General features: G+C 36.0%; 1 protein-coding gene across 8 annotated transcripts in view; it reads left to right on the forward strand.

Moving 5' to 3' along the window:
* Positions 1–12,875, forward strand: part of GULP1 (GULP PTB domain containing engulfment adaptor 1) — a 143,681-nt gene that overhangs the window by 68,020 nt on the left and 62,786 nt on the right. For all 8 annotated transcript variants that reach the window (XM_015635109.2, XM_019007533.2, XM_015635107.2 and 5 more), the window contains one exon: positions 233–321. In XM_015635109.2, the coding sequence (XP_015490595.1) occupies positions 294–321 (28 nt within the window). In that variant the 5' untranslated portion in view covers positions 233–293. The remainder of the gene's footprint in view (positions 1–232; positions 322–12,875) is intronic.

Consider the following 12,875-nt stretch of genomic DNA (forward strand, 5'->3'; position numbering starts at 1 on the left):
TCAGGAGAACAGCTGAAAGGAACCTTAAAATGTCTTTTGGCATGAAGCACCAATGGGTGTTTTGAACACAGGTCTTCTCAATGCTGAAATTTTCTCCTCTGCAAAGCACATCCCTGTTATCTCAGATTTACTTCAGAATTCTTAAGGTCATTTGCAGTGTCCTCAATATGAAGATAATTGGAACTTCAACTATAATAATGGAACTTTCTGTTTTCTTATATGTGTTTTGCAGGTTAAAGTGGGGAGGAAAAAAGCAAACCCAGAAGCATCATTGACTGGGTAGGTTTTTCAAGATGAATCGTGCTTTTAGCAGGAAGAAAGGTAAGCAATTTAGCTTCTATTTCTTTGTCTCCATATATGCCCTGTAAAAATTCTCTAGCATATTAAGAAATTTACAAGGAAAAACTTAATTATTGCACAGAATTATCTTGATAAAAATGAGCAGCCTTCTAGGAGATGTACAGAGTAAAGGATTCTTGATTGGTAGTTACAGAGCTTTCTGCATTCTAAGGCTGAAGTTGAATTTCATATATTTTTTATTGCAGGATGTGTGTACACGCACACATATAAATACATAAACATAAAATACACATTGTGTTTTCTTTTTTTGCTTGCACACACCAAAGGAGGTGCTGGAGGGTTTTAGATCTTCAAAGAGTCAGTGGCTTTTCTTTATATATATATATATTCATTTGGGTCTTATTCTTGGAGAAGCTGTTTTTTAAACTGTGTTTAATATACTTGAAATATCTCATGCAGCAGGGTATTTTTAGCTGAAGCTATTCTGGATTTGTAGCAATCTGAAATGGTGTGCTTTCCAAAAGGATATCAAAGCTCTAAATATTCAGTTATATATGTTGCTCCTGTGGCTTGCTTAGTCTCTTTCCAGGGACTGTTTAAACATAAGTCTTCAGAAGGAGCATTAGGGATGAAGCTTCTTTTCCTGACAGCTTTATTGCTGTTTCCCCCATTTGTTTGTAAGGTAGAAAATCTCAAAGTAGATCTCATTTCTTTATTTTCCATGTTTTCTTCTGAAGGTCCTTAAGTGTGGCATGTGCAGTTATTGCATGAATAAGTAGGCATAACCTCAGTGGGACTGAGGTTAATGAGGTTAATATCTGCTTTTTATAACAAAAAATTCTGCTTTGGTAATAATATCAAACCTGTAAATAAAAGGAATCTGCGTACTTAGGCCGAGATGAAATGACAGCTTCACTGCATCTTTGTGTGTCCAGTGCATTTGTTGGTTAAAGCCAGATGAGTCAAGGTAAGAGAAGCAGTTCAGAATATCAGCACATGATCACAAAAGGAATCACACTTACAAAGGCTGCAAAATAGGATGAAAGATCTTTTAATACCCTGACAGCAGGAGGAAATAAGCTTAAACCCATAGCATGTGCTCTTCTTAAGGACTGCCATATTTCCTCTTGTAGGGAATTGTAACATTGCTGTCAACAGGTCTGTACCTTCCAGATGCTTGATAGTGTTGCCAGGCTTCTTCCAGATCATTTGAGAAACAATTTCATTATTCTTTAATTGGGGATTGATTTATCACAACTGAGAAGGAAACTTGGGGATTGTAGATTGTTTTGTCTAGGAGACCATGTAATTATTCTCCTTTTTTTTTTCCTTAATGACTCCTGATAATGTTTGAAGCTCAGCCTGCCATGTTTCAGAAACAGACCAGTTGTGTTTTATTGCATATTTTCTCAGAGTTTTGACTTGGACTCAGTGCTAAAATACTCTGTCACTATTTCATATTACCCTAGGCAGTTTCTGCATCTTGCCTTTATCATCACATTTGAAGGTTTATCCTCAGTTTCCTGGCTCATTTGAGGGGTCTCAATTAACTTCTCTCTGTTTTCATTTCTTAATAAGAAAATCCTTACTAATTTCTTACTAAGTCATTACCTAAATTATTGGAATTCCATTGTATTCAAAGACATTTGCTTTGCTGTTCAGTTAATTTTACCTCAACAAGAAAGAAGTATCATATAAAAGCTGTCAGGCACAATGAAATGCAATTCCTGTGGATTCCTAATAATGATTCAGAACCTGAGGAGACAGAGGAATTCAATGCTGTTATCCATTTATTTTACTCACAGTAACACTCGTGGCATTTCCATTCTCATACCCTGTGAAAAAAAACAAGTTTCAGTTAAGCAATTGTCAAGATTAAGTGAAAATTACATATTTTTAATGCAAATTGAAGTTCAGAAGAACTCGGCTCTATCGGTGTTCATGCATAATAACTGCACTTAAAATGGCTTCAGTTGTTGAATTTCCTTTATACTATTTGATTTTTCCCCCACAGGTCTCATACATACAGTTATTTCCGGTTCTTGATGGGTTATTTGTGGGTTTTTTCTCTCCATAAGAGTGTAGATAGTTTGAAGCATTACCTGTGTGACTTCTGTGGCTTCCCAAGCAGTTCTTCCTAAACCCAAACCAGTTTGCAGCTGGCTATGCTGGTAGGATTTCTGTGAATTACAAGTTTGCACCATCTGTTACCTTGAAGCTACAAAAACAATAGCCTTAAATCCATAGGATTGAGGGGAATTTAAATAAGTGTAGGTGATACTTTGATAATAGCCAGAGATTATGTCTGAATTGGGCAAATTTCCAGAATAAACATTTCCTAATGTTCATTGTGATGATCAGCCTCTCTGAGTCCTTTAACAGGATGCATATAGAGCTGGTGGTTGCTCGTGCCATAGCTCCCATCTTTTTGAACTGGGCAAACTGGGCACTAGAATGGCTGAGTCTGCTCTTTGTGCTGATCAGCTCTGTTCTCATGCCATCACCTGATTCAAGCAACAAAATTTTTCTTCTAAATGTTCATGAAATCATTTAATTTGCAGATATTGGTACACAAAGAAAGAAAAGAAGCACTAAAAGCAAGCTTTCTTTACTTTGCCCCCCTTTTTCTTGTGTTGGAGGCTGGATAACAACCTGTGCTTTTGCAAAAGAATTGCCATGAAATGTGAGTTGCTAAGACAGAAAGTGAGCACTTTTAAAAATTAAACCTGATCCTTTACAGGCAAAATTTTCCCACAGATAAGATGTGTGGCATGAGTGTTTATGGAGGCAATCTGTTACGGGAACATCAGCTTTGTCATAAATCAGAGCAGTGCTCTTGAGAGCACACATCTCCACTTTCAGCACTACCAGTACTTCATTTTAAGGCACAATTTTTTACTACAGGTATCATATCTGCAGCCAATACTCGGTGTAAGTCTATTTTTGAGGGTCATGGTTTAGACATGAAATAGCCACTTCAGCTGACAAGTTATGTTGAGTGCTCTGGCCTTAAAAAGGTGGTACAGTCATTGCCTGTCTGACTGCCCAAGATTTAGTACAAACCAGAACTGGTGAGTTTGCTTGCATTTCAGTTGGATTTATTTGTACTTGTCTGATAGTCATTTTGGTTGAAGGCTTAATTGATATGCTTAAATTTCAAATTGAAAAAAATTGAGCTGTTCATCTTTCATCCTAACAGTAACAATGAAAAATACAAGAAAATGTGAATTTTAAACAAATTCAGTTTCTTTCAGAAAGTCCTTACACCAGTAAAGATAAATAAATGGAATATTTCAGCAGTCCAGGTTGTGGTATCTGCTCTCATCTGTTACTCGTGAGCTTGTATAACAGGGAAACAAACTGTAGGCACTAATGTTGACTAAAAGGATCATTTTGGGCTTAAAGCTGATATCAGCACTTGGTGTTTTAAGTTGTGTGTTTAAATATGGATAAAAAAAAAGCCATTCAAAGCAACATAGTGTCTCTCTTGACTTCAGTAGTTTGGTTGGACTAACAAATAGCTGTGTTACAGAGAAAATTCTCATTTGCAGAAACACTATATGACTCTGCAAACTGTAGAAAAGCAAGCATTCTGTTTTCCATTCATTGATCAATGACTGCAATAAATTACAGTGAAAAGATAATTATATTTTCTTTAAGTCTCTTTCCTTCTCCCACAAAACCAAATTGATGAACAATAGGTATGTTCTTGCTGTTTTGTTGTTATGACAAAACTTGGGAAAATGTTTTCATATCTATCACACTATTGGAAGCTTGCTTTTGTATGTAATCCAGTTTTAGGGAAGGGGTTTTGAAGAGTCTTCTTTACTCTTCATTTTCAATTTTTCCTTTAAAAAATTCCTTTAAAGTCACACATGGTAGCATACTCACTTTGAAATGCTGTAGTACAAAAGTTCTGTAGTGCAGATGGAAGTCTGTTCAATTTGAAATATGTTTGCATCTTGATAAATTCAGTCCATCTTTTAAGTAGCTTAGGGATATTAATGTAATTCTTCTGTAAGAGATCTCTCTAAATGCTATATTGTTATGCAAATTTTTCCCATTTTTAGTATGTTTGTATCTAAACTAAATTACTTACCTGTTTTTAAATTTAGACTTGATATTCTCCTGGTATTTATTCACATAAACAAAATAGAAAATATTAACCATAGGGGCTTTGTTTTGTTCATTTTTTTTTTAGTGAATGGATTTGCCTCGTATAAATGAATTTGGCACATTTTACTGCTTCCTTCTATTAAAAGATATTAGTGTAAGAACTTGCACATATAAATAGGGAAAAATAACTAGTATTTTCTGGCTTTTGCCTCATCAGAAATGTGAGACTGAGACATATTTAAATAAGGAATGACTGTAATTCAAATCCACTGTGAACAAAAGATTGAAGCTGTTTGAGTGACAAAATAATGCTAAAAAATGTAGATATATATGTCTGTTGAATTACAGCAGCTGAAATGGGTGAGGCTGTGCAGGTTGTAGCAGTTGAATTAATTTTTTTCTTTATTGTGCCCCAATGGTTCTCCTTCATCCCATAAAAAAAGTCAGCCCTCGTTTTCTTATGACATGAAGTTCAATGTATGTGGAAATCTAAATTTTCTGAGGTTTTTTTGCCATATGATAGCAGTTAATAAGGTGGATAATTGCTGCCAGTTACCGGCTCCTTGGATGTAGATGGTCTTTAGAATGCTAAATAGAATATATTGAAGTAATGACCTGTTTTAGATCATAAGTTTCAGCAATAACATTTCTGTGTAATGGCTTTTTATGAGTCTTATTTATGAAAGTCTAGACAGGTGCATTTAATGGGCAAGGGCTGACATATAAAAAACTGCAATCAAAAGTTTTAGGATGCTCTTTTATGTTATTGGACTGGCTATAATATGATCTTTATTTTTATTATAAACACATGCTGCATTTTAGAGATGAAAAATATTTTGTTCTATATTTTATTTCTTAATGAAAAGACAGTAGGTGAAGGCCCAAAAGAGTGATGGGGATAAGTGTAATCCTAAAGTAAATACTTTCCTTCTGTCAGAGTCTATTTCACATCAGTGATTTTAAACAAATGGCCTATTGTGTGCTGGATTTCCACATTAAGAATATGGTAAAAAACATAAAGAGGATATACTCACATCGTTTTAAAGGAATATAAGCAGCCACGGGCTCCCCCACTGTGGTCTTCAGATATTCTTGTGGTTGCACTTTGTTATTTCATGTAAGTATTCACCTTACAGGGGAGAAAGAAAAAAAAACCCATAACTCAACAACTCAACATAGCAAACCTAGGTCTAAATTTCCACTTCTGCCCTACTACAGCAAAAAAAGGGGCTGCTTGATGTTTGTAAGATTTTTTTGAGCAAAATTTTTTTCAGGAGTGAAGGGTGGGAGGAAAACAGTGTGCTTTTTTTGTTATAACAAATATTTCTGTATTCAGCTTGTCTTGACACAAAAAATAATGTAATAGTTTTATAACACCTCCATAAGGAAGACATGTATTCCAATTACTGTTCCTTGTCTTTCTAAATGTTAGGTCATGGGGAAAACAAATATTCAGTGGCTAAGTCCCTTTTTTATATTGATTTCTGGCTCTGTTTTTTGGTATTGTTTGTATTATGATTCTCCTTAGGCTGTGGGAGCACCAGCAAGGAGACCTGCAGGTTTTCCAATTTCATTTGGCAAAGACCCAGTGGTCTTCCCTTGGTGGGACAGGAACATGCTTAGTCTGACACTTTGTGTGTGTTTGTAGACACTTGTATGCAAATACACACATATTTATGGTATTATATTCATGTTCTGAAAGCAGAAGGGACAGCTCTAATTGTTTAGGGAAAAGAAAGGTTACAGTATCTCTTCAGAGGAGGCATATACGGATGAGGATGTGCTTTGGAAACCTTCTCTGATGGATGCTTGGCTCTGTGCAGTTAAGCCTGATTTTTCTTTTCTTTCTGGTCCCATAAGAATAGGAGGATAATTTCCTGTTGCTTATTTTATCTGCCTTATTTTCAGAAAGGTATTGCAGAACTGATCTTATCTCTTGCCTGCTGTAAGGAATATTCTAGGCAGGTTAACAGTGATATTTACAACAATAACTATTTGTTACTTCTCCAAAGCCTCAGGAGCTCCTTTCCAGAAGGCATGTGTGCTGCTGAACCATAGGCACAAATACTAAATTTGCAATGGGAACAGCATGGAAGGAGGCTGAAGCTTTTTGGTTTCTACCCTGTTAAAATTTACACAGCCACAGCCTAAATGCTTGACTTACACAGGTAGACTCTGACATAACTGGACAAGTATCTAGTTAAAGGCAAAATATCTTTTCCTGTGTGAAATAAATTAAATAAAACAACCAGACCTCGATAGGAATCACAGTGGCTACTTGATTTTATAAGAATTTGTTCTATAAAACTGTCGGAGAATTTCAGGGAGCATCCAAAATAGATCACTCAGGAAATCACTGTTTTGTGAAAACAAATCCTTCTGGCACATAAAAGGATTTATCTTAGGTACATAAGCAAGAGGAAGCTATAGATGTGCATATTTTAATTGCTCTCATTGGTTGTTCAAGCTCCTTTCTTCTCCTTCCAGTCTGAATTTTAAAGGAAGCTCTATATCATATTATTTCAGTGTTCTGGAATCAGAAAATTAAAATTCTATTTTAATCGTATATTAAGATTGTAATTTATGCTTCTTTTTCTTTGTTTTGACCTATTTACATAATGTTCTTTAACAGCAAGAAATTCTTCAAAAGCTGGCTTTTTAAATATTTTTTACAAGTTTAATTGATATTCCTCCAAATTTATTTATAGTAATACTGGAATTGTTCACTGAACTCTTTTTTTACAACACGACTACAAAAGTGAAATATGGAGTTGCTATGCCAGTAATCTCTTTTTTGACTTCAAATAGAAGCTTTTATCAAACACAGTGGAGCTCTTGTTTTAAGTAGAAAAGACGTATGAGGTACGGGTTAAATAGTTCAGGTTTTTTTTTTTTTGTTTTTTCCCTTTTGGTTTAGGAATATGAACTTTTAAAAAGTTCTTAACATCAACAAATCAAAAATGCAAAAGCCCAGATTTGCTAATCACTGGTCAGTTGCACTAACACTTTCATCCTATTTTCCTTCATTGTCAAAACTCACATATTGGTATCCATATCTCAAAAAATAGTATAAAATGTGTAGGCTATGCAGCAGATGTTATTGTTGAAGGAAATGCAAATATTGGGCTTATTTTCATTTTGTAACTGTGCCAACCCAGCATTCCATGACACCATTTTGCAATTATAGCAATCAGCTGTTTAAAACCATTTACAAGGTCCTAAATATTAGGGGAGAAGGACACAGGCAAAGCATTCTGCCAAGCTCACTCTGTTCTAGGGAGATATGGCTCTTTTCTTGGCAAAGACTAAATGTACATCCAAAGCATATTTTATGTTTGGGGGAGGAAGAAAAGAAAATATAGCAAAAATAAGTGTTTTTAGTTATGGGTATTTTTCTCTATATGTTTCTAGGGAAGGCTCTGACTCATAATTTCATTTTCTTGGTCATAGTAACCTGTTAATAACTTCAATAAATTACTGTCAGACACCCAGACTTTACTCAGTCATTGCTCTAGAAGGTGACTGGAACAAATGCTGGAGCTGAACAGTGCAATAATATGGGTAGATTTTTTTGTTAGTAATATTTCAATATTACATTCTAATAAAAAATCTGGTGCCAAGCATTTAGTCTCAGGCCTCAGTTTATCTATTCATGTGTTACCTGCAGTGGTCAAGGAGACAGTTTCTACCTTGCTGTCTGACCAGCATAAGGGATGCTTTATGAGCACCTGCCTGTTTCTACTGCAGTCAGAAAAAAAGGAAATTATTTAACAAGGTGACAGTTCTTTCATGTCCTGTTGTGAAGGTTTTCTTTCTTTACAGAAAAATAGGTAATCTAGGAATAATGAGAGAGTACTTATGTACATACACTGAAGCAAGTAAGCTGTTCCTGAAGCAGTAATACCTAGATCTATTACGGATCTCTTAGGGTGATATCTTCTTCAGGAGACTCTTATTAGGCTGCTTGTCACAGAAAATATTTTCTTCATACAAAGTTTTGTAAAACAAGAAGAAAAGACAGTTCCAGGATTTCTTCTGATAGCAATAAAAGCACCCATCGATGTGAAACGATATTGATCTAATAAAGAATAAAGGCTTTAGTTTCTACCTTTTAGAAATTACTGTCTTTTCTCTGTAGCACTAGAAAAGAAAAAGTTAAAATCAGAGTCTTTCTCTGTTCATCATATTAAATGAATGGCCACTAGGTCTAGTATGCCTTGATAAACACTTTAGAAACATTAGTTAATTAATGTTACTTAATGTTAATGAATTAATAATGACAGAGGGGTTTAGGGAGGCAGTTAACTAAAGCTGCACTGTGAATAAGCCATTCCACAATCTCTTTGGGCAGTAATACACAGGGAAATTAATCTCAAAGGGAGAACAATTTCTTGGCACTGTTAGCTCTTTCCTCTTCGGTAGATAAATGGTGAGCTGTGCTGTTATCTAACCCAGTGTCATCTTCCCCTGAGTGCAGCACAGTTGTTCAGGGTCCTTGATGAAGTCCCAGAGTCGATTGCCTTCGCTGTGTGATTTGTCAGCACACATTTGTCCCTCTGGCCCGGCTCTGCCGTGGCTCACACGTGGGACCCAGCTGGGAGCAGGTGCTGGGAAATGCACACTGGAAATCCACCTCCCCTTTTTAATGGGAAGGGGCTGGCTTGGTTCAGGCGGGTTAGAAAGGAGAGAAGGTGCAATTCTGAGCAGCATTAATCCTCTGCCCATGGAAGCCCAGCTCCCATCTCCACCTTTGCAAATCAGACCCTTGGGTCTCCCAGTGGTAACTTGATGCAATTTTCTCTTGGTGTGTGCTGGCAGGGAACAAAACCAGAGTCACTCTCAACCAAGTCAAATTCCCCTAAAAACTGGATAGGCTGCTGTGCTGCTGCTCCAGGGGCTCTCTGTGCCTGTGCCACACACTGAGCACACCGTTCACATGCTGAGTGGTGTGGAGAGGCTCCACACAGGATTGCCAATCTGGTTAATCAGGGCTGTCGTTTACCCTGTGCCCTTGAAATCACAGTTGTGACCCTTTTTGTACCTCTTCTTCCACACAGTGCCAGTGAGTGTGGCAAAACCACCACATACTCAGGCTTCTTTGAATTTCTCGTACCTCAGTTAAGCATAGGTTTTATTGGGTTCTGAATGGCTCAAAATCTGAATTCCTGAAACCTCATAATTCTGAAAAAACAACTGAGCATTTTTTTTAACTTTATATAAACTCTAAGGCAATCTAGATTGTAATAATTATCTAAAATTACTGTGGTTTTCACCCAGTGTGACAGCATGAGTCCTTTCATTTTCTATTACTGTTAACATTAGATGCATGTGGTTGTCAAGTTTGGTTTTATCTGGGCTTTTGGTCCTTTCTTTAGAACCTACTGTTTTATTTAGCTGGGAATTGTCTAGAATTCTTGCCGCTGTGTAACTAATAAAATAATACAAACTGTGATTTTCATTGTAGGGCTTCCTATTTTGCTTGTTGCTTCAGAATGAATAATTAAGCTTTAAGCTGTGAAAAATCTTTAAAAATTAAATTAGGTGAGGGATCATGCAAACCACAAGACATATCTACATCAGATATTTGACTACTACTTCTTTTATAGGTTTCCTTTTCTCATGTTTTTGTGGTTTATTGCATGAAAAATATCTGAAATTTGGTCTTTCTCAACTGCTGTGAAATCAAACGAATTCTAATCAGTATTTCAGCTTCTGAGGGTGGTGTAAGTCCAAAATCAGACCTTAGAATTCAGAGGGAGATGCTGGTAAAAAAACCTACCCCATAACAGCATGCATGATTTTTTGCACTTCTTTGCTATTAGCCTGAGTTTGCCTTGTATTGATTTAGTTTAGCATTAAGAGGTCTTTCCAAAGTACCACCACACTGTAATTATTCCTTGCCTCTGAGAAATGGACTTCCATCGTCAGTGGAAATCTTCAGTAGCTGTGTCACAGTATCTGTGGATCTACATCTGAATGCTGGACTATTTTAACCAACAGCACAAGACTCCTGGAACCAGCTGTCTTTTGGTACCCCACTAAGTTCCTAATTTCACAGGAGGAAAAATTCACTTGGAGCTGAGACCACCTGCTCACATTTCCCAATATCCCTCCTAATTAGGGGTACCAACAGTTAGAGCAACACTTGCCTAGCAGTGTTATTTCTTGCTGGAATCTCTGGCTCATTACTGTTGGAGGCTGGTAGGCAACTTGATGATTTCACAGAAACATTTTAAGTAAAGCTTCATACATGATAATAAAATTGGAAAGATTACCTGATGCTGAATTTCACACTTGACTCCTAAACACTTTTTTCAGATTTGAATTTGCCCTGATGGGTAGAAGGGAGGAAGAAACATTTGCAAGGAATAGTTAGTTTTGATGGTACCTGTCTAGACACATGTCTGCTTGTAAAATTGGTTTAGAAGCTGCAGCTCTGTCACCTGTTTGTGGTGGTACTAGGCATAAAGTATGTGGAGAACTATTGCAATTTCCTCAAGAGGTTCAATGTTCTGTTTTTACTAGATTTCCCTTTATAAATGTATAAATATGACAGTATTGTATATATTTAATATAAAATAGATACTATTTTATATAATTATATATGACGAATATATAATATTTATATATTATATAATGTGCACTGTTTATTTTATAATGTATAATAATTATATATTATAAATATATAATATTAAAATATTGTCTATATTTAATGTATAAAGATGAAGCTAGTAAAAGGTGATATGAAGAAAATGGGTAAATTAAGCCTTGGTATGAATAATGTGACTGCACCTGGAGGAGTTGAAATTGGCCCTGTTCAGGTGCTCACAGAGCAGGCTGGGGCACTGAGCAGTCCTGTCCTGAGTGCCAGCTCCCCTGTGCCTTGCCTTGCCAGCCTGCCCCATGACAGCTGCTTGGCTGGACTTCAGGTTATCTCCTGGGCTGACAGCCTCTCTTCTACCAGGCCTAAAAGTTCACTGGGATGGTTATTTTGCATTTTCAGATAACATCAGCCTTTGATTTTATGTTAGAGATCAGGTTTCAGGTGTTAAAATATTCTGGGAAATGATTTCTTGGTTCCAGCAGTCCAATCACAAGCCACAGTTAAAAAGGAAGAGCCACTTTAATCGTCCCCCTGGGGGCTGCTGAATGGAAAAATCATTCTTCCTTAATTAAGAAGTGATAATATCACTCTTCAGTAATGGAGCTGAACATTACTGCCATCTAGAATGAAATTTACTTAGGGAAAAAAGAATTCTCCCATCTTTGTAGTTCTGATCCTGTTACTGTGGTGACTGGTGAATATCTTGTTTAACGGTTTTCTTGCTTCTGCATAATCTAAAATATTTAATTATTGCTTTAGTGTCAATCAATGTCACAGCTTTTGCTCTTCAACAGTTTGAGTGAACAGAATTTTATTGTTCTTAAGTGTAACTAACAAAAAAGTTAGTAATTATTGTAACTGCAACTTCCCATAAAAGGCAAAGGGAGTTGTGAATATCCGAGGGTAGAATTTAGCTTTAAGCTGTTTTCCTGTTACTTAACTCAATAAAGTTCCAGATTTGTGACTTTAACTCATGCTCATTTAAACCAGGATAGTCTCAAGTTAGAAAATACTGCTAAATGTTCAATATATGTCATATAAAATATTAATTATAGCTACAAACTCTTTCAAATTTGTGGTAATGCAGATTAGTATTTTGGAACATTTTTGTTTTCTTAAATGCTCTCAAATGAGAAAACATTGAAAATTTGTTTCTAAGATTGTAACAAAAAGAAGCTTTTTCTTAACATTTTGAATTGCATCTTAAATTGTGTTGAACATTTTAAAAGGCCATTAAAATATGAGAAGATGTATTTGAAAAATAATTACAGAATTATGTTTATGCAGCAGGAAAAGTAAGAGAATAAGACAGTCTTGTAATGGGAAAGTTAAAGGTGAATATGCAAATTTATCTAGCATATGGATGGAAAAATTACAGATGGTCTGAACTTATAAATCAGATCTAAAACTTAGGAATCTAATGCATATCCTTTTTCTTTTATAAAGATCAGGGCTTTCTTCTGTCCAAGGGCTTTATAGCTTGGATAATTTTTGGTTTGTCCCTTTAATGTCTTGATAATTCATCAGGAAAAGCACATAACTCATGAAAAAACATCATTAGATGCACAAGATGCAGTCAGTGTTTTTAACAGCAGGATGCAGAAAATACTGATCTGGGGCAGAAACAGCCAACAACCTCAGAGCAATTCATACATTTGGGGGAAGGAGTTGTAGTTCTTATGGGAAACCCACATTGGCTAAAACAGGAATTGTGCCCAACAGAGTGAAGCAGGTTCTTTCTTCTAAATGTTTGGGAAGGTGTGAGATATTTCCCTCCAGCCCCTCTATCTACTTCAGATAGCTAATTTTTTGAGTAAGAGAATGATTGTTGAACTTTTCCACAGAGATACTGTTA

The sequence above is a fragment of the Parus major genome, chromosome 7 (genome assembly GCF_001522545.3).
Source record: "Parus major isolate Abel chromosome 7, Parus_major1.1, whole genome shotgun sequence".
In the NCBI taxonomy this organism is placed as follows: domain Eukaryota; kingdom Metazoa; phylum Chordata; class Aves; order Passeriformes; family Paridae; genus Parus; species Parus major.